We start from the raw sequence: 22,982 nt of genomic DNA on the forward strand, positions 1-22,982 counted from the left end.
TTTAAAAGATATAATCTCGTATTAAAGATATTAAAATGGATTCCAACCTGTCAGTGAATTTGGCTCATTAGGATTCAAGTGAAGTTTGGTTGAAAAACATTCAAATTTTTTAAAAATGGGTTGAATTGAACCCGACTCACTTATTTCTCATGTTGAAGGTTAATCCATTAACATTTTCTTTACATTTTTATTTTTATTTTTAATATAATTATTTACTATTCTTAATTATATAGGTTCACGAGTTCATATTTTTAAATATTAGAAAATATTAGAATGTTGTTCAATAATTTTTGAATTATTTGAATACTTAATTAATTTGATTCTCAAGTTATATTATCTTTGGACAATGATACTTTAAAATAAAAAAAAATTGGTTAAAGTATCATTTTCCATTATCTTTATGGTGAGAGAAAGTTGTTAAAAGATCATTTTCATATATATATATATATATATATATATATATATATATATATATATATATATATATATATATATATATATATATATATATATATATATATATATATATATATATACATTGAACAGGACTGGGTAAAACAAGTAATACACTCTTTTTAGACCTAAAAAAAGAAATCCTCAAAATTTTGTTTTATTACTAATATTTTTCTATTAAATTAACTATAATGTTATATTTAAGAAAATAGGTCTCAATTTTTTTAGTACTAATATATCTTTATTAAATTAATTTTAAACTTATGTTTATGAAATAAGGCCTAAAAGGGAATATTTTATCACTAACATGTAGTTTTATTAAATTAATTATAAGTTTATGTTTGAGAATAAAGTTTAACTAAATTATTATTACTGTTTGTTGATTTTTATTGATATTAAAAATGAGATTTAATGAGTTAAAATATTTTTTTAGTAAATTATAATTTTTGTTTACGAAAAATAAAATAAACATGATTAGTTATCTTAATTTTCTTATAATCAATCTTGATTACGTTTATTCTTTTATCTCTTTGTGACTTCTCTGGCCTCTCATTGTTTTTTTCTTATCTAGAGTCCTTTTTTTAAGATTTTGACAGATTACATTTCTTGACTCTCATGTTATCCGTGTGTACCAATTATTGCATCCCCAAAGATTATAATGTTTTGTCTATCTATTTGTGTTGTTTCTTCGTTTTTTTTGTTTTTAGATTTGCATTATAATTAGAAATGCATTTCTTTTGCCCACTATATTTTTTAGTATTTTTATAATTACGGGTTTTAAGAGTTTTTTTGTATATATTTTGATAAGGAACTGAAATTTTTCAACAAAACTATTAATTAAATTAAGGTTTAATCTTTTTTTTATAATAGATTAATTAGAGCATAATTCAAAGTTCAATTTTTTGTAGAAAAGTAATTAAAGTTTATGGAAAAAATATTTACTATAAATTGAGAAGGACAATAATTTTTTTAATTATTTTTTACTAATGATTATTCTTAAAATAAATTATGCAGGTTTGTGAAAAAAGTTGAAACCTGAAAAGGAAAAAAAGAATTCAGATTTCAAGACACTATAAGTCTATTATCGAGTTTATTTTTCTAACAATTAGAGAAATTTTTTTGTTTTAACTCATTCGTTTTATATACTTATATTTAATTATATTTTATATAATATTATTTTTTATTTTACATAAAAATATATAGATATGTCAACTAAAAAATTTGAATCAGACTATTCAAAAATCTGAAAAAAGAGAAGAATTGATTTTAAATGAATTAAAAAATAAAGGTGGATACTTTTTTAGGAACAAAATAATAACAATATAGATAAATGTGAAAACAAAATTGATAGAAAATATGATTTTTTTTTATTGTGTATCTTTAGTTAATTAATGTCATCATCTTACATATTTTATAGCCTTAAATTATTTTGACATTCTTACATATAATTGAAATTAAATGCTAAACCTTAAACAATTTTCTTTATGTATGTTATCATGTTATATATTGTATATGAAACCTGCTGCTGAGATTGTTACCGAGAGGGAAAGGCTTTTGTATCTCAGTTTGCTTCTATTGAAACAAGTTATGATAAATTTAATAATATTATTTTCTGATAAATAACGGAATATTACTTTGTCTCAATCTGTTTTGAGATTACTTTAGATGAAATAATATTGAGTTGACCATTTGCGCATGAAAAATAAGTGTGGGGGTTGTGGGATTTATTCTCAACACTGATATATATATATATATATATATATATACACGTTCGATTTTGCTGTGTTTTGTAGGATTGTTGCCGACAGGGAATCTACTGCTAAATCAAAGGAGAGGAAAAAGTGTTATTGATAGAGTTGCAAAAGAATGTGGACTTGCTTGAAATTCAAATAACTAACATTATTAATAATATTTGCATGTTTGAGGTATGTATTTTCCTTTCAACTTATTATGGTTCTACACTTAACACAAAAATTGGCAACTTCATTCTTAACTTGTATTAGATCATTCCCTACATATATATTCATTCATGATTCGATGTCTTATCTACCAAAATTCTAACATCGGCAAGAAAAAATGAAACAGTTTAAAATATTAAGGCATAAAGTTAGGTATTCATCTTGTTTCTCCTTTTATTGGCCAATTAGTTCTTTCACAACCCGAACTTTTCTATCAACACCTATGACAACCAAAACTACTTATGATATCTTATTTGTTAGGAACTGTTTTCACTGCCTAATTTGTTGTTTGACCCATATAACACAAACCCATAACAACATTTAATGTTTCTTTTCTTTGGTTCTGCTCATTTATTGTACTACCAGACAGATTTGCAAATAGAAGAATGATACGTTAACAAAGTTTTTTTTACAATGAAACTAATAATTTAGATAAAAAATATTATTTTATTATTTTATTTTAGTTGAAAAATAAAAAAATAATCTGTTTTTATTTTATTTATGAAAACTTTATCAAATTTATTAAAAAGATTTTGTCAAAAGATAATTTTCCTTAATTTAATTAGGGAGAAAATTTGGATAATAGTAACTATCAAGTGTACAACCTCTTATTTTCTTGGTGAATTAATCATGCATAAATAGGATTTATTATTTATTGTTGGAGGATGTTCATCAGAAGCTTATATATATATATATATATATATATATATATATATATATATATATATATATAGAGGTGGGCATGAGTGGACATGGGTGGGCATGGTGGGCGTGAGTGGACGTGGGTGGGCATGGGTGGGCTTGTGGGGGCGTGTGTGGGGTGTGCGTGGAGTGTGCGGGTGTGCGTGGAGGCACCGACGTGCGTGTGTGTTCGTGTGCGTGTGTTATGTTTTTGGAGTAGGTGGTACTATTGAAAATGAATTTTCATTTTTTATTGATATGTTAGATTTAAAGTTTTGAATTTTTTATATGGAATTGAATAATTAATATATATATATATATATATATATATATATATATGGAAAATGAATTATGTGCCATAAAAACGTAATTGAATTTGGATTTGAGTTAAATTTGAGAAATATAGGTTGTTATTTGTGTCAAAGAGGATTTTTTATTTCTTTTTTTTTTAATTTGATAAAATGGGAAAATGATTTGTTTAGAAGCAGAACTGATTTTAGTATAATTACATACAATTACAAATTCTGCATAATTCATAAAATTGAATGAAATTTCGTTCACAATATTTACTAAATTCAATGATTATATCAAAATTTTGATGAAGAAATTGAAAACCAAGAATAGCTGGATTATCTATAGTTAAATTTAGGTTAAAATATCTTTTTGTTTCAATTTTCGTCAAATTTTTTCAAATAAGTCATAATTTTGGTTTTGTGTTCAAATAGGTCCTAATTTTCGTCAATTTTGTTCAATTAGGTCCTTTGTTGCTAACACCATTTAAATCATTAACGGCCACGAACAGTGACTGCCACGTGTTACTTCGTATTTTTTTATTTTTTTTATTTTAATTTTAATTTTTTTTAAATGTACACGTGTTAACCCAGTAGCATGCCACATGTCACTTCGTGGTTTTTTTGAATTTTTTTGAATTTTTTTTAAATGTCCATGTGTCAACCCAATAGCGTGCCACGTGTCAAAGTCAATGTTCTATATTCAATTTGGTCCATATATTTGTTAATTTTGTTTAATTTGTTCCAATTTTTGTTAACATTAACCAATTTGGTCCCTCTCCAAATTAAAACCAAATTTAATTTTTATATTAAAATTCACATTTTTTATTAAATATTTTTATATAATATATAAAATTCACATCATTATAACTTTGATATAAAAATTAAATTTGGTCACATCTTCGATAAGGACCAAATTGGTTAATGTTAACAAACATTGGGACCTAATTGAACAAAAATAACAAATATAGGGACCAAATTGAATATAGGGACCAAATATAGAACATTGACTTTGACACGTGACACTACTCGGTTGACACGTGGACATTTAAATTTTTTTTTTAAAATTAAAAAAAAAATAAAAAAAATCATAAAAATCACAAAGTGACACGTGACACGCTATTGGGTTGACACATGTACATTTAAAAAAATTAGAAAAAATTAAAAATCTTTTAAAAAAAATTCAAAAAAAATTCAAAAAATAAAAATGAAAATAAAAAAAATTCAAAAAAACCACGAAGTGACACGTGGCAGTCACTGTTCATGGCCGTTAATGATTTAAATGGTGTTAGCAAAAAAAGGATCCAATTGAACAAAATTGACAAAAATTGAAACCTGTTTGAACACAAAACTAAAATTAGGATTTACTTGAAAAAATTTGACGAAAATGGATAACAAAAAGGTATTTTAGGGTATTGATTTCTCTTAGTAGTCTGTTTGGTCTTAAATTATTAGAATTGCTTATGAATATTATTTATATGTTAATGTTGATATTTTATATGATGTTTGTACGTGAAATTGTGTATGATATGTGTAAACCCCGTCCACACTCATTTCTATACTTGTCTTTCTCTGCGAAGTCTTCGAAGGGAAAAATAATAAAATAATTTTTGCTTTTGCAAATGTGTGGCAAGTTGCTTTTCCATTCCAATGATAAGTGTACAGGCAATAATAGATGCAATAATAATAAAATAATATAATATGTAAAGTAATGAAAAGTAGAAGGAAAGGGACACCCGTAATGAAAAGAAAAAGGAGAGGGACACCACGTGTTTATCGTTTCTTCTTTACGCTCCCTTTTCCCAATCATCTCCCTTCCTTTTTATCACTCAAATTTCTCTTTAATATTCATCCTTTTCACAAATTAATCAAACCATCTGGAAATTAAAGAGATAAGTAATACTTTAAAATAATGGAGTTTCTATATACTTCATAGAAATATTTTATCTATTAGTTTAATAGTGTTTTAGTAATTGATATTAATAAAGATAATTGAGAAAAGTGATTTTTCAATTTAATATATCTTATACATAATTTCTACTTGGATATTTTGTTTTAGATATTTAATCGGGGTGCTTAATGTATTAAGATGTGAAACTTTAATTTTAGAAAAGTTATTTTTAAAGAAAGATGGACAAAATATCCAAATTTCAAGATTCAATTTATAATAATTCAAATTTGTATTGTTTTACATCCATATAAATGGATTTATTTCAAATCTAAATTCATATTTTTGGATTTTAAATTCAACCCACTTAATTGAATTTGGATTACAATTTTTTTTGGGTTCTAAAAATCTAAATTTCAATTCACTTAATAATTAAATTTAGATGATTAATTTTTTAGGTTTTGAAAATCTAAAATTAAGGTGTTTAAATCGAATCAAGGAACTCAGGAACTCATGACTAAGTTGAAAGTTGATACAAATCAATCTTGATCAAAAGTCAGTTAAGTCAATCCCTATTACAGATCATTTGAGTATCGAAGATTGACTTCTAAAATATCATTAATCAATGATATTAAAAACTTTTTTTACATGTATAACTTTCCAAAATATATTATTTTTCTCAATCAAGAAAATACTAAATGCATATATGAATGTGGTTCAAAATTCTTTGATTTAGAATTGAATTATTGTTTTCCTTCAAATATGTAAAACGTGTACTTTAACTCGTGGGTGCATTTATATATGTGTCAAAATTCTTTGATTGAGAATTGTTTTCCTTTCAAATATGTAAAACGTGTATTTTAAAATTTTAAAGGAATATTGTACTTAGTTATTTCTAAAATTATATTCAAAGTTTAGTGTGCTAAGCTACTTAGCTTACATTTTCTTATACGTAACAACTAACTCTAATTTTCTTAAATACAATTAACCCTTTAGAAAGCTGTATTCTTAAATAACATGATTAGTCGTTTTTAATTAATAACATACGGGGTTGGTTTCTATTAGAGTAACTAAACTGATATCTAAAACAAAATTTAAATTTATCTTTTATTAGTTATATCAGTCTTAGCTACTTATTAAAATTATATTTTTAATTAAATCACTGGTCTATTTTACAACTTTAAAGACTAATATTTTGTTTTTAAAGCATTTTTCTTGTAATGATATATTTTAAATCGTAGTGATGTAAATAATATAATAATAAATATTTGGTTAGAAATTTAACATTAAAACTTAAATTAAATTGGTAGTATATATAATAGTATCGCATGCTTGACGAAACATTTATAACAATTACGTATATAATCTTGACAGTATATTTACTTCACATAAGGATGACGGTTTTATATGGCAGAAAAAATATACGCCTTCTACAAAAGTAAATATGCTTAAAACGTGTACCATCTAAAAGATTTTTTTTCTTAAAATTTATAGTTTTGAGGGAGATCTTCTTGAATTTCTTATTTGTAATCTTAGGAGATTAAAATAGCAAACAAAATCTTACAAACAAATTTTGGTTTCACATAGGTTTTTTCTCCTAATTTATCTTCTCTTTACATTTCCGTTAGAGTTATCATACAAGAACATAACTCACGTCACGAGGAAGTAGATTAGCCGGATACATGATAAGAAAATGATGAATCTATAACAATATATAAAAAATTTATAAAGAATATATATATATATATATATATATATATATATATATTTGTGTTCACATTTAATTATTTTAGTTTTACTTTAAATTATTATTTTAAATATTAATTATTTTATAAATAATATATTTTTTGTCTTTAAAGCTTCTTTTGTGCATATTTTATTTTTTTAATTTTACATCTAACAACTATTTTAAAAATTAATTATATATTTCATATTCATATTAAGTCAAATTTATATGAAAATTAAAAAATGTGAACACACAAGAGAGACAACGTCTGTGTTTTCTCTAATATATATAGTAAAGCTGTCAAAATGGGTAACCCGATCTGATCTGACTCGACCCACAACAGGTTGATCACTTAGTGAGCCAACCCAACTCGGCTCACTTAGCTCACTTATTAGCGAACCAAAAAAATTTGAACCCAGCTCGGCCCACCACGGGTTGGTGGGTTAAACAGGTTGGTTTACAGGCTCACTTAATTAAAAAAATACATTTTTTTTTTGTAGTCAAAACTAAATTATAATTGTAATTAAAATCTAAATAAACTTTAATACAAACCAAATACAAACCAAAATCACAAAAATATAAATTATTTATGTGTTGACTAAAAAAACAACTTAATATGACCAAAATACAAAGCCCAACTTAACAAAAAACACTTGTGTGACCTTTTATTTGCGGGTTGGTGAGCCAACATGGCTCACCACGGATTCAACCCGGATGAGTCGAATAAAAGATTAACCCATATTGAAATTTGTAAAGAAAATTCAATTTAACCCGGCTCGAACCCGTGGTGAGCCGAGTTTACTCGCAGATTCCAACTCATTTTGATACTTGTAATATACAGTGAATGTTGTTGTGATGGTACTCATACCGGCAGAGACATTAATATTATAGTTGTTTACTTTGAGATTTCGTGAGTAATTGGTGTATTGAAACATTTATGTGAGGTTTACTTAAAGTAGGAAAAAAAATCTTAATTTCCTTTTTTGTATAATTGTATACTTGTTAGTTTTAAAAAAAATGAAGAGAAAATAATGTGAAACCATCTTTTTTAATTTTAATTATTTGAATTAAATTGCATCTTTGATATATGTAAGATGAAAAATAGCTTATTTTAATCGAGTTATGATGTTAAGTAATTCTACACGGGTATTTCTTTTCAAACAATTTAATTTTTTTTTGTGTCAGTTATATAAATTATGTAAAATATATTCTATTTTTAACATTTGGATATAATTGGAAAGAATAATAAATTGCTTTATTTGGAAAATGAATTGGAAAAAGATATTATTTTAGTATGGGACGATTGAATATCCACAACTTCAATATAGTTTGTCTTATGACGCTCATTTTTTTTGTCCGTACGGTCTTCAAGGTTTTTTGTTTGTTCAAAATCGTTTGAATGGTACCTGATATTAGAAGTCTCGTATCGATTAAAGATAAGACAATTTCAAAGTATATAAGTGGAATGTAAACCTCACCTTACATGAACATTCACACCTTAATCAATATATAGTTGATTGATTCGTGATTATCATTGAATAAATATTAATCTGACATTTATTCTATAATCGGTTTTGTTAGTTGTTCAGTCCACTAATCAATCATTGGTGGTATACTAGTATTTAATTAGTTAAAATTTTAGAATTTTACTTCTTCTTTACAGCACATTCATTGAAAAAAGTAAAATAACAAACTAATAAATCAATTAAAACTCATAAAAAATAAAACAGTTATTCATTTTCAATTCCAAATCTCCGATCCATTCTCAAATCACACAAAAAGTCCACTAACAAATTAGACTTCACATACTAGTTTTTAAGAAATAATCACTAAAAGTCAACTGATAACAAATCTGACCACTTTTAGCAATCTGAAACGTGTGTTTATATATATAGCATGAGATGTATTATTTTAAATGATAGATTCTTAATCACCGCATTGAATTGTGTATTGAACAAGCACAGTGTCTAGAACCGACGTCACTTGCAATGCATAGAGGTAGAAATCGTCCATCTTCAAACCAAATGGACCGTTTTTGAAGAAACTCGTCAACAAAGGAATCCAACATTTCAGTGGTAACATGTTGCATCACTACAACATGTGCAATGTTTCCCTCGCATGCCAAACTCCACTTACGAGCAAAGTCTTCGTCTGGTGGTCTTTCGAAGACAACGATGTTGCTAAACTTGTTTAACATTGCACCAATTCCAGCACTTCGTAATCGATGTTGTAGATGGCATGCATTCGCAATGCATTTATGCACTTCGCTTTGAAGTCCCATAAAACCTTTTCTTTTGATGGCATACCAAAGAAAAATTGATGCATGACCAGAACGACTACCTGTGATTGTAACATCTCTTGAAGCAATGTATTCAACATCAGTTAACACGTTTATGTATTGTTGACGAGTTATTAGAGTACCACATGGGATTGGACATCCCAAAAACTTATGGCCAGAAATAGTTATACTTCCAATGGGCTTCTTGAAAGTGATCTTTGGTGCCTGTAGACAACCACATAATTAACAATTTCAAATACGACAACCACAAATAATCAGTGAGAATATTAGTGTGTTAAAGAATTTATGTGTGAGTTTAGATATCACATTGTCTGAAATTAAGAATGATTAGTTACATAAAAAAAAATAAGACTCTGTAAATTCATTGAGTTAAAATTTTAAATTAAAAATAATATCGGTGAATTAGACTTATTTATTTAGTGGTCTATATCTCTTTTTGTAACTTGAATGACATTTTATAAAATATCAGATACTGTGGTTAAATTGGAAATTCAACACTCTTTGTTCGTGTGAACAGAAATGAATAAAAATGGTAGAAATAACATGGTTTATCTGAAAGAATTCTCTACTTAATTTTTTCTACTCTATTTTATTTTAATTTTTCATTTCATATGATCTGAAGATGAATGATAATATTGTACATAATTACGTAGGTTCACACGTACAATTTTAATTAAACAAAAGGCAAAATCTACACTAGTGCAGAATTCCCATTTTACCTCGTCTTATATGCTTCGGTTGGCCAGGAATCGAAGCATATAATGACGCGGTGGCATTTTTGCAATTAGAGCCAAGTTTTAGGCCTCGGTTCTCCAAATACCCAAAGCCAAAGAGGGGTATAGGCCCCGGTTCCCCCAAAACCGGTGCCAAATAGTGGTATAGGCCTCGGTCTAGTAAGACCCGAAGCCAAAAAGTGGCTGTTTGGCCTCGGTCTAAGGAGACCCGGTGCCAAAAGGGGATTTATGGCTTCGGTTCCCCTAACAACCGAAGCCATAGGGTTTATTTAGGGTTCAAATTTCGCGAACCCTTCTTCTTCCCCGCGCCCGCGCCTCCGCAACTCCTTCCCCTCGCTCTCTCTCTCTCTCTCAATCTCTCTACTGCACCCACTGCCACCACACCCTCCAAGCTCGCCTTCCAATTCAGGCCCCTCTCCATGGTCGCGCTCGGTGCTCGCAATGTGGCCGCGCCCACCGTGGCCTTGCCTCCCTCGCTGCTCCGACCTTTCTTCTCGCGAGACCCACACCAGGTCTGGAAGCCATGCCATGAGCCCTGCTGTCGCGCTCCCAACGGTGATTGAAGTCGCTGCTGCTCGCGAGACCCACACCAGATCTGACTCGCCGGCGATATTTTCTTTTCCTCCTGTGGTTTCTCCGCTTATGATTAGATGTGTGTGTTTGGGGAAGAGGCTTGAGTGTTTGATGCTAGAATGGAATGGGGGGTTCCGATTAGGTGTGAATGGAGGTTGCAGGGAGAAGGAGAGGCTCGCCCACGCCGGAGAGACCCTTGCAGGGCATCTGGAAGGTGGTTTTTTGCGATCGTGAAACTGGGTATATGGCACCGGTTTTGAAACAACCGAAGCATAAAACTGGGTATATGGCTTCGGGTGATAACCGAGGCCAAAAGGGGTACATTTTGGCCTCGTTCCAATATGCCTCGGTTCCAGACCCGAGGCAAAATGTGAAAAACAACCGGGGCAGAAAGCCCTTACTACACTAGTGCTATGTGGAGAAAAGAAAATCATTATATAATAGCAATCAACTAATGATGGATGTGTTGAGATTATATATCCACTAAACATTATATTAATTTATAATATATAAATAAAATTATCCTTAGATTTAAACTCAATTCTTAATAATCACCATATATCCATATATCCAACCTATAGCCAAGAGATGTTCTTAGGTAGTGATGTATGTGTAGCACTTACTTGTTTGATAAAAGGCAGCATGATTCCGAATAAAGCTCCATCACAATGAATATAGAATCGGTCTTGAGTGAAACCACATTCCTTAAGTATTTCTATTACAAGATCAAGGTCATCAACCCCTCCTTTCATAGTTGTCCCTGCAACAAGAAACCTTTCAAATTTTATACAAGTGCGTGCATGTTATTAATTTGTTATATGTATAGATGTCAAAGGTAAGAGGAGACCGATGTTAAGATTGATGATGGCTGGCTTGTCCTTGTGAGCAAGAAGTAATGTCTTTAGTTCATCACAATCAATCTCTCCAGAGACCAAAGTGCTAACCTTCATGCATTGCATTCGATACATTCTTGCAATTTTGAAGATTGAATAATGGGAATCTTGTGAGGCGTATAAAATCCCATTTGGAAATTTTTCTCTCCTACGTAAAACATATATAAGTCGATGATTGTGCTTAGAACATATATTTTTGAAGCATCAAAAGTGTCTAGAAACTGTACCACCAGGTTTAACGAAACTAACCCTACTAAAATCCCATGAAGATTCCCTTCGGTTCCACCTGTTGTGACATATCCCCAGTACTTGCTCTTCTCTATCTCCCATAGATTTGCAAACCAATCAAGCACGCAAACTTCAAATGATGTTGAATTCATGGAGAAGCTGCTCCCTCGAAATGGATCACCAACGTTGTTCAAATGAAAATGAAGCAATGGTGCTAATGTGTCATAGTTGAAGTTTTGATTAGTGGGGTAGCCTGAAAGTGCATTGAGATAAACAAGAAAAGTATAAAAATATCAACAATTATGTTCTCATGTTGGCACGTATTATAGATCAATATTTGTTGAAGTGTCATTTTATATTTTAAGAATAATGTAAAACAAGTTATGACATGAAAGGTACCCAAGAATCGTAAGTTGGTCTGATTTAGACTTTGAATATAGTGAGAAATAACTGAATCCAAATTGGGTTGTGTCTCGCCATTGAACTCGGTGATGGCAAGCTTGTCTTCAATATCTATCTGCAACTTCTCTTTTCCTCCAGAGACATTGTCTCTACTAACCTCAGTTGACAACAACTCTGTAGCACGAGTTGTTGGAATAAAAAACATTGCCACGTTCTTCTCCATTGAATTCTCCATATACTGTGTCTGAGAATCAACCAGAGAGTGCATATGCAAAAGACACAAATGGTAACGTGCATTTATAGTCGAAAATCTATCTTTGAGCAACTTGTTCCTAAATATTTATGGAAAAATGAGTATTTTTTATTTATTTTAAAAGCTACTTGGCTTACCTTTTCTTAGACGTAAGTTAAATACAATTAACTCTTTAGAAAGCTGTATATTACAAGTGCTGTGATAAGCCAAGAAAAGCACAACGTGCTTTCCCCAAAAAGTCAGAGTCAATGTGACATAAAGGTGAAAACAGCAGAACAAATAATAGTGGAAAGAATAAAGCAACTGAACTGAAAGGAAGAAAAGGAAAAAGTGTTTCTGTATTATTTACATAAAGAGGGTAGAAAGAGAAACTAACGGATAAACTGAAATAACAGAAGCCGTTGATTATGCAGAAAAGAAAAGGAGAAGAGAAGTGCAGGCCAAGCGAAGCTGAGAAAAAACAGAATGAATCATACGTTTTCACTTCTCTGTATTCTTAAATAACACAGTCGTTTTGATATAATAACATATGGAGTTGGTTTCTGAGAGTAACTAAACTGATATCTAAATCAAAACTTAAATTTACCTTTTATTAGATATATCCGTCTTAGCTACTTATTAAAATTATATTTTTAATTAAATTAGTGGTTAATTTTACAACTTTAAAGACTAATAATTTGTTTTCAAAACATTTTTCTTGTAATGATATATTTTAAATTATGGTAATGTAAATAATATAATAATAAATATTTGGATAACACTAAAATTTAAATTAGATTAATTTAAGTCTAACTCAACCTCACAAAACTAATTTATAAGATAAGATTCATACTTCACTCATATACTATGAAGTTGTCTTATTTTTAGTTGATGTGAAATTTCCAACAAACTTTATATGCCAGAAAAAATATATGCATACTACACAATAAACATGCATAAAACGTGTAACATCTAAAAATTTGTTTCTAAAAATTTATAGTTTTGTGAGATCTTGAATTTCTTTTTATAACTTTAGGAGATTAAAACAGCAAACAAATTTTGGTTTCACAGAGTAGGCTTGTCTCTTAATTTGTGTTCTCTCTCACATTTCCGTTAGAGTTATCATGCCGAAACGTAACTCACATCGTGAGGGTAGATTAGCTGAATACATGGCAAGAAAATGATGAATTAGTTTTAAAAATTTGAATAAAAAATATAATAATAATATTTTGACTTGATTTTTTAATCCATTTTTAACCCACCACTTAAATCATCTTTCAATTATCTTTTTTGTAGTGATATGATAGGATGATCTAAGGGTGATTGGAATGCTGGGTTAAAAATTGATCAAAAAAAATTGGTCAAAATATCATTATCCTAACAAAAATTGTGAAACCATCTGTTTTTAATTTTAATTTTTTTATCAGCAAAAAAATGAATATATTAAATAAAATAGAGTAATTGAGATATTCTAACTCTTCTACAAAAAGAGTTACAGGATACCTTCACATAAGGTTTACACATTTTTTAGGTACCTATGCTAACAAAGTGTTGAGGAGAGACTAATATGTTAGTCTAATATTACAACAATCTATAAATGCACAGATGTGCTAGAATGATAGACATATCTAGTACCACTTCATATTAAGAGTCACATGAAATTATGCTCTACGACGTAATGGGCATAATGTCATTTTTCTAGTGACTGTCTACCCTTGTTTAACCTGCTATAACATTGTCCCCCATGCTTGCGTGTGCTTTTTGTCACCCAGTTTCATTCAGTAAAAGAATTGTATTGTCCTATTGTTTATTCCATATAGAAAGAACATTTGTGCTCCACTGCAATCTCATCCCCTGCAAAAATAGAACATATCTTTCCCAACTCTTCTCATACACTCCTTTCTTACAAAATAAGTTCTCACTTCCTTACTTTCAAACCCAGTGTGTTTGTCATTGAGTAGTAATTTCTTTATAGAATCACAATTATTTTAAGCATTGAATTGACCATTGGTATTAATCACTATGTGAAATGTTATATTTGGTGATTTATGTTTCATCCAAGTTCATGCACTCACTTGTATCATACAAAAGATTTCTTTTGGGTCTATTTTCCTTTGCTTAAAAATAATCCTGCTTCTATGCTTCCAGATTTCCTAGATAATGGCCAACCACATTCCTTTTTAACTTCTGTTTTGTTTTCCATTAAGTTGCATAAGATAAAAGTGTTAGAAATTGGCACTTGGTTTGTTATGATGCATCGATCACACATCTCCCACATTTTTTTAGTTATTTTACAATCAAAGAAGATATGTATGACACTTTCATCACTTCCTGCATACAACTCACATAAGGTATTTCCTAAATGTATGTCTTTGCTTACTAAAATGGTCTTAATTGCCACCGTATCCATATTACCCTCCATCTTAGTATTTGTGCCTTTGGAAGCACATTTAAGGACCAAAGAGATTTAAAATCACTATTGTCTTCCCCACCTATAATGTCTTGTAGACCTTACTGCATACGACCTTACTGTATACAACCTTATTGTATATTTGTATACGATTATTCTTCTTCCTTCAACCATATCCAGGAATCTTCAATAGTTTCTTTTGATCTTATGGTCATTTATGATATGCATTAAGGTATGTTTTTGTATTTTTTTTTTCACTCTAATCTAGTTGTTCTCCAAGTTAAATTCCATACTCATTCATTAATTATAATTATTTGAATTAAATTACATCATTTGATAAAAATAACATTTTAATCGAGTTATGATATGAACAATTTAAAAAGGGGCTTTTTTTTGTCGGTTATTATTCAGAAGTTCATCTTCAAACCAAATGGATCGTTTCTGAAGAAATTCATCAACAAAAAGAATCCCACATTTGGATGGTAACATGTTGCATCACTACTTCTTTTTTTATTAGCCTTTGTCTGGTAATGTTTCAAAGACAACGATGTTGCTTAACATTGCACCAATTCCAGCATTTCGTAATCGATGTTGTAAATGGCCGGCATGCATTGTCTATGCATTTATGCACATCACTTTGAAGTCCCACAAAAGCTTTTCTTTTGATGACATACCAAAGAAAAATTGATGCATGCCCAGAACCACTATCTGTGATTGGGACATCGCTTGAAGCAATATATTCAACATCACTTAATATGTTTATGTATTGTTCACGTGTTATTACACTACACCCAGAAACTTATGGCCAGAAATAGTTATACTTCCAATAATGGGTTTCTTGGAAGTGATCTTTTTGGTGCCTGTAGGATCATCCCAACAATACTTTTAGACAACAACATAATTATGGGACAACTAAGTTTCAGGAAGACAAATAATTAGTGAGAAAAACGTGTTAAAAATTTATGTGTGAGTTGAGATATCGCATTCTCTAAAAGTAAAAATATTAGTTAGGTATAAAATAACACTTATAAATTTATTCACTTAAAATTTTAAATTGGAAATACTATTAATTTGTAAGTTGAACTCATTTTATATAATAGTCTATCTCTTTTCGTAATTTGAATGATATAAAAGTTTAATTAATGATTTAGTTTTCTAATTTGTTAGTTTGGTTTATTTAAATTTTTTATTATTTTTTTTAATTTAGTCTTAAAGAAACTATGAAAAGGAAAGAAAAGAGGTTTTAAGAAGTGAAGTGTGACAAACTCTTAAAGCAAATACCTTAAAAAGAAATATTTTAGTAACTTATAACTTGAGCTTTCTTCGTTTTATTTTTTCAAAGTTTAGTTTTTTATTTTTTTAAAAAAAGCACAAGTTGTAATTATAGCCTATACTTACATAACCTTTTTTCTTTGGAAGAAATGTTCTCAATCAAAATTGAGTTAGAATTGTTTTCTTTTCAAATATGTAAAACAAGTATTTTAATAAGTTATAACTTTAACTTTTTTAAATTATATTCAAAGATTAGTTTGCTAAGAGATTCTTTAAAAAAAAAAAAACACACAAGTTGTAATTTGCATATACTTAAAAGGATAAGAAATACGTACGCAATTAGCTTGCCCTATTTATAAGTAACAACTAACTCAATTTTTCTTAAATACAATTAAGTATTTCTTGTCTAACTCCTTTTAGAAAACAATATTTTTTTGTCTTTTTTCTCTAAACCAAAATTCTTTGATTTAGAATTGGTTTCCTTTCAAATATGTAAAACAAGGATTTTAAAAAGAAATATTTTAATAAGTTGTAACTTGAACTTTCTTAAAATATATTAAAATTTTAGTTTGCTAAGAAAATCTTTAAAAAAACACAACTTGTAATCAACATATACTTATAGGATAAGAAGTACTAACGCGATAAGTACAAGTTACTTCTTCTTTTTTTCACTATTATTATCTTAATTCGAACAATTTCAATCTGTTTTCTGTGTTTTCGGTTCCTTCACTTAATTTAAACTTAATCCAAACAAAGGTATAAACAATGGATGAAACTAAAAACCGATTAAGTTAACCTAACTTGTGGAACATTTAAATATGAAAGGATATAGCTAGTTACTTAGAAAATTAAAAAATATTAATTATATTTCTGCTCAAGATTGTAATGATCGTGATCTTTCTCCTCTCCAACATTTTCTTACCCCCATCACAGAACTTGGTGGAAATTCCTTAATTGTTACCTCAATCTCTCAACTAATTTAATTCTTAATTAGTTCATAATTGAAATTTGGTATGATTTGGGTTATATTTTTTAAGTCTTTCAATATAGCAAAAAATTATTAAGTATGTAATTTAATTGATTTAATAGAAAACAATGATTGAGATAGAGAAATAAATAAAAAATACTATGATAAATCCATAATTTCTGAAAATTATCTTTTATTTCTGCTCTATCAAATACATCATAAGTGAATAGCGGGTTTTGTCTGGTTCTGTATTTGTGTTAATGGACTGACGTTTGGGCCAATTATTTCTTCTGCACGTCCACAATTTATTTTAATACCCATTCTACTCTAGAGTAAAAAGTAGGGGTGGGCATGGATTGGATATTTAATGATCTAATCCACATCCATTTTAGATCCAAATAATTGGATTAGATTTTTGACCCAAATCCATTTCTTTAGCAAAAGTAGTTTGGATTTTTTTTAAATCCAAATCCAAATATTTGGATCAAGATTTAAATCCAATCCAAATATTTGGATCAAGTTTAAAATCCAGAATCCATTTTTAATAAAAGAAATTTAAATTGAATTTCTTAAAACTTGTGTCATGAAGGCCCGAATGACTCGGATGGGATCGACGACCCGGACGGACCGACGACCCAGACGGGCCCGACGACCCGAACGACCCAGATGGGCCCGATGACCCGAACAAGCTTGACAACGCGAATGGGCCGGACAACTCGAACGAGCCCGAAAACACGAACATGCTAGACGATGCGAACAGGCCGGACGACCCGAATGGGCCCAATGACCCAGACGGGCCAGACGACCCGGACGAACCGGTCCAAATAGTCGGGCCCAATAGGGTAGTCAGGCACGTTCGAATCGTGAGGCCTATCTGGGTCGTCAGGTACGTCAAGGTCATCAGGCCCGTCTGAGTCGTCGGGCCCATCCGGGTCGTAGGGCCCGTCCGGGACATCGAGCCCGTCTAAGTCGTAGGGCCCGCCCGGGACGTAGGGCTCGTTCGTGTCATCATGCCATCCGGGTCGTAAGGCCCATGTAGGTCGTCAGGCTCGTCCGGGTCGCCAAGCCCATCAGGGTCGTCCAAGTCGTCAGGTCCATCCGGGTCGTCTGGCCCGTTCGTGTCGTCATGCCCATCCGGGTCGTCAAGCTTGTCCAGGTCGTCGAGCCTGTCTGGGTCGCCAGGTCGTCTGGCCCATCCAGGTCGTTCGGCTCATCCGTGTCTTCGGGCCCGTTCGGATTGTCAGGCCTATTTGGGTTTTTGGGTCTGCCTGACCCATTTGGGTCTTTGGGCTGCCTGACCTGTTTTCGTCATTGGTTCTGCCTGGTTCGTTCGAGTTTTCGGGTCCGTGTGACCCTTTTGGGTCTTCGGGTATGCCTGACCCGTTCAGGTCTTTGGGCCCGCCTTACCCCGTTTGATTCTTCGAACCCGCTTGACTCGTTCGGGTCATCGGGCTCGCCTGAATCGTTCGGGTCTTCGGGCCTGCCTGACCCGTTCAATTCTTCGAGCCCGTTTGACCCATTCGGGTCATCGAGCCCGCTTGGTCTGTTCGGGTCTTCGAGCCCGCTTGGCCTGTTCGGATCTTCGAACTGGCTAGCCCGTTCGGGTGTTTGGGCCCACCTGGCTCATTAGGTCATTCGGCCTGATCGACTCGTTCGATTTTTCGGGCTCGCCTATCTCGTTCATATCTTTAGGCCCGCCCAACCTCTTATGGTTGTCAGGCCTGTCCAATCCGTATAGGTCGTCGAGTAAGGCCCGTCCAAGTCTGAATTTAGCATAGTTCATCTCAACCTTTAGTCTAACCCAAGTAAAAAATTAAATTCAAAATTTGGATTGGATTTTTTGGATTATCCATATTTAAAAATTTTGATTTATAAAATGGATATCCAATCCATAAGATATATAAAATGTAAGGTTAAATTATACTTTTAGTCCCCATTTTCGTAGCAAAATTTGAATTTGGTCCCTCAATTAATTTTTATCTCAATATGGTCCCTATTTTGGGAAATTTGACCCAATCAAGTCCTTTCCGTTAGTGGTGGAGTAACAGTGTTAAATGGGGTGCCACGTGTCAGCTTCTGGATTTTTTGAATTTTTTGAATTTTTTTTGAATTTTTTTTTGATTTTTTTTGATTTTTTATTAATTTTTTTAAAATTTTTTAAAAAATTAAAATTTTGCCACGTGTCAAGCAGACATCGTGCCACGTGACAGTGACAGTGCCACGTGTCACTATTTGGGAGGTGTCATTTTCTCATTCTCAATTTGGTCCCTGTAGTTTATCTTTTGTCTCAATTTAGTCCCAATTTTTGTAAAATTTATGCAATTTCGTCCCCCTCCAAATTGAAACAAAAATTATAAAATGTTATACAAATATTTTTATTAAATTTGATTTTTTTATTCAAATTGATATTTTTATTATATATTTTCAATAAAACCAAGTTTCTTTAAATTTGTTTCACATTAAATTTTACTTAAAATTGTTTTCAAATTTTAAATTTATTTGTTTTTTATTGTTACATAAACTAGTTAATTTTTCTTAAATTATATAATTGTTATTTTTATACTAACTAAAATATTTGTATAGAAATTATTGAATTTTACACATTTTAAAAATATGCAATTATTTAAAATATAAATTCAAATAAAAAACAATATTAAAGTATAATGTAATAAAATATCAATATAATTTATGAATTTTTTTATTAACATTATTTTCTATTAACAACTTTAAAACAATTTTAAATAAAGTTTAACGTAAAATATAAATTAAAATAAACTTAATCTTGGTAAAAATATTTACTTGAAATATCAATTTTGATAGAAATATTTGTGCATATTTATATAGAAATTAAATTTGGTTTCAATTTGGAGAGGGACAAAATTGCACAATTTTTACAAAAATTGGGACTAAATTGAGACAAAAAATAAAATACAGGGACCAAATTGAGAATGAGAAAATGACACCTCCCAAATAGTGACACGTGGCACTGTCACTGCCACGTGACACAATGTCCGCTTGACACGTGGCAAAATTTTAATTTTTTAAAAAATTTTAAAAAAATTAATAAAAAATAAAAATAAAATTCAAAAAAAAATTCAAAAAAAAATAAAAAAAATTCAAAAAATCTTGAAGCTGACACGTGGCACCCCATTTAACACCGTTACTCCACCATTAACGGATAGGACTTGATTGGGTCAAATTTCCCAAAATAGGGACCAGATTGAGATAAAAATGAATTGAGGGACCAAATTCAAATTTTGCTACGAAAATGGGGACTAAAAGTATAATTTAACCAAAATGTAAATTAGATTGAAATCCATATCCATTAAATGGACTTTAAATGGATTAGATTTTTAATATAATGGATTATAAATGGAGTGGATTTGACAAAAGTGAATTGGATCAAGAAAATTATATTTTTTTCCCACCCCTAACCCCTAATAAAAAGTAAAAAGTAAAAAGATAACCCCAATTATCTTTACATGTGTCGTCCCACACTTCCTCTTCGTTCCCGTTCTGTCTCTGCATCAGGTCGGCGCTGCAACCGCTGCACTCCTCTTCATTTTTTTGTCTTTATAGGTAGATGGTGTTGATAGAGAGAAATTCCTGAATTTCTTTTGTATTTTGGAAAAAAAAAAATTATATTTCGGAATGGGTGTTAAAAAAAAAAACAACCCTGGAATAAGTGATTTAAAAGATATTCTGAATTTGGAAATACATGCCGAAACACTTATTATGATTTTTTTTTTTACTATATACTCTGAAAAATATTTTCCAAATTTGAAAATATCTTCGGGAACATACAATTTGAAAAATATTAAAATAAAGAAATGTACGAACTTTTATTATATTTGTAACCAGGAACAATTTGAGGGGTTCAACTTCTACAGGAGTGTACGAAGAAAAACAGGGAGGTGCACGAAGAAGCATCATTTCCAAGTTAGGGCTCCTTTTACTTATTTCTCTAAAAATCCTATTTTTACGAATGGAATTACTGTTTAGAAGAAAGTGTGAGCGATGATAAAAAGGTTATTTTTACATTCGTTTAAAGGTGATAAGAGATGATGATAGGCGATGATCAGTAGGATACGTTAAAAATACAATCACACTGCACATAAAGAGATTGGAAGGGATCACATGTATATTTACATAATTACCCTTTGATTATTTTATATTTTCTACACATTGCACATGAAAATTAATAACTTCCTGACCAAGATGGCTATTCAATCCAAGCAAGAGCAAAACATACAAACCCCATAGCAGATTCCTAAATAAAATAAAATTTATTATTCATTTTTTAAAAATAAATTTATTATTATTTCAAACAATCAATACAAATTAAATAAATTATTTTAAATTGTTTTAAATTATTTATATAGTATTTTATATTAATTTTAACATTAGGGATATTTTGGTAATCTCATTTTTTTATCTATTAAAAGTTTTTTTTAATATATCACATCACTCAATTCAATCTCAAATTTTCACCAATTTCACTCTCTAATCTACTCTAAAATCACCTCCTAATTCCTTAAAAAGAACAACATCAATTTCACCCTCTAATCCTTTCAATCTCTACCTCTTTCTCTCCCTCTACTCCTTCTTCTCAAAAGAACACAACCTTAGGCTTTGTTCACTTGGCTAGATGGATTTGTGGGAGGAGAAGAAGATGGGTTTGAGTGAATTTGAGAATGAAATATGAGTTCTTTTTAAGGGATTTAGAGGTGATTGTAAGTGATTTTGAAAGTGAAGTTTGTGAGAGTTTATGAGTGATTTGATTGATGTGATAGATAAAACAAAAAATTATAATATATAGAAAAAATAGTTTACCATTTTGCCCTTTAAGTAAAAAGTAGTATAAATTAGTATTTGTATGAGTTATAATAATTTTTTAAATTTTTATTTAATACTACACTTTAAAGAAATGCATAACAACAATTAATAGAATAAATTAATTTAGTTGTAGGAAGGAAGTTGTATGAATGGAGCCACCACAAAGGAAGGGATCCAATCCTCCAATCCACTCTCCACTTGCCCAGATCGAATCCAACGAAGAGGAGATCCGTTCCAAAAACATGAGGGATTGGATCTACAATTTTGGGATCGATCCAACACGTGAAAAAAAAAAGGTAATTTTTGTTACTACAGCACATGAAAAAGAAGGTGACAATGGATAAAAGGGTAATTTGGTAGAGCAAGCCTTCAAATCCGCCAAATACACACGAGATGAACAAAATCACTCATCCTTCAAATCACTCCAACTACTCGCCCTTATATCATCCCAAACGAACGTCTACTTTCCCTGATGATCCATCCTCTCAATTCAGCTGAAATAGAAAATTCGCCAAAACGAACAAACCCTTAATCTTTGTGGAGATTGAAATTAAGTCTTTTTCCTTCAACTTAACGCTTTCCTTTCCTTGCATATATCATGTGATCGAAGCATACATGACACTTTCAATCATGTCTTCATGAATATTATTTCTCTTGATATGAAAACAACATACAATATATTATGGTATAATACTTGATTAACTTTAACCGTTTAATATATTTATTTACTTGTGACTTAAAAAATCTATAAGTACAACATTTCAAAAAAAAAAAAAATTTCAATTTCATGTAGAAATTTAGAAGTTACATACATATTTAATACTCAAAATTATAAAAAAAAAGAAATATGTAAATAAATAATGTTGATTCAGTTGCTAACGGACCATCATACACGAAAACAAATAAACGTGACTAATGCACAAATATAAAGAGGAAAGATGAGCAAGCCATAGTAGTTTTAACACGTGCCAAACTTTTAGGGTCCTGAAAATTATATGAGAAGCTTTGATCAGGATAATCAGAAAAATAGTTACAAAAAGAGGTAAAACAAAAACTTAGGTGAGGGGGTTGAAGAAAGAGCTGATTTATAATGCAATGTTAAGTAATGAATAATAAATTAACAAAGATGCGTGAATCATG

At 30.3% G+C, this 22,982-nt stretch overlaps 1 protein-coding gene across 1 annotated transcript; it reads right to left on the minus strand.

The window, feature by feature from the left end:
• Window positions 1-8,754: 8,754 nt before the first annotated feature.
• Window positions 8,755-12,396, minus strand: LOC114192578 (serine decarboxylase-like). The gene is made up of 5 exons (XM_028082338.1): window positions 12,123-12,396; window positions 11,745-11,976; window positions 11,450-11,643; window positions 11,226-11,362; window positions 8,755-9,499 (listed from the first exon to the last, which is right to left on the minus strand). Exons 1-5 carry the CDS (start codon window positions 12,391-12,393, stop codon window positions 8,927-8,929), a joined length of 1,407 nt encoding a protein of 468 aa, XP_027938139.1. The 5' UTR covers window positions 12,394-12,396; the 3' UTR covers window positions 8,755-8,926.
• Window positions 12,397-22,982: the final 10,586 nt, after the last annotated feature.

The sequence above is a fragment of the Vigna unguiculata genome, chromosome 7 (assembly GCF_004118075.2).
Source record: "Vigna unguiculata cultivar IT97K-499-35 chromosome 7, ASM411807v1, whole genome shotgun sequence".
Classification (NCBI taxonomy): Eukaryota; Viridiplantae; Streptophyta; class Magnoliopsida; order Fabales; family Fabaceae; genus Vigna; species Vigna unguiculata.

Excerpts from the sequence above, each read along its gene's own strand:
- LOC114192578 (XM_028082338.1), bottom strand. The coding sequence starts at position 12,393 with ATGCACTCTCTGGTTGATTCTCAGACACAGTATATGGAGAATTCAATG. Across the intron at positions 11,977-12,122 it reads GACCAACTTACGATTCTTGG|GCTACCCCACTAATCAAAAC; the intron begins GTACCTTTCATG and ends ATGCACTTTCAG. Across the intron at positions 11,363-11,449 it reads CATCATCAATCTTAACATCG|GGACAACTATGAAAGGAGGG; the intron begins GTCTCCTCTTAC and ends TTCTTGTTGCAG.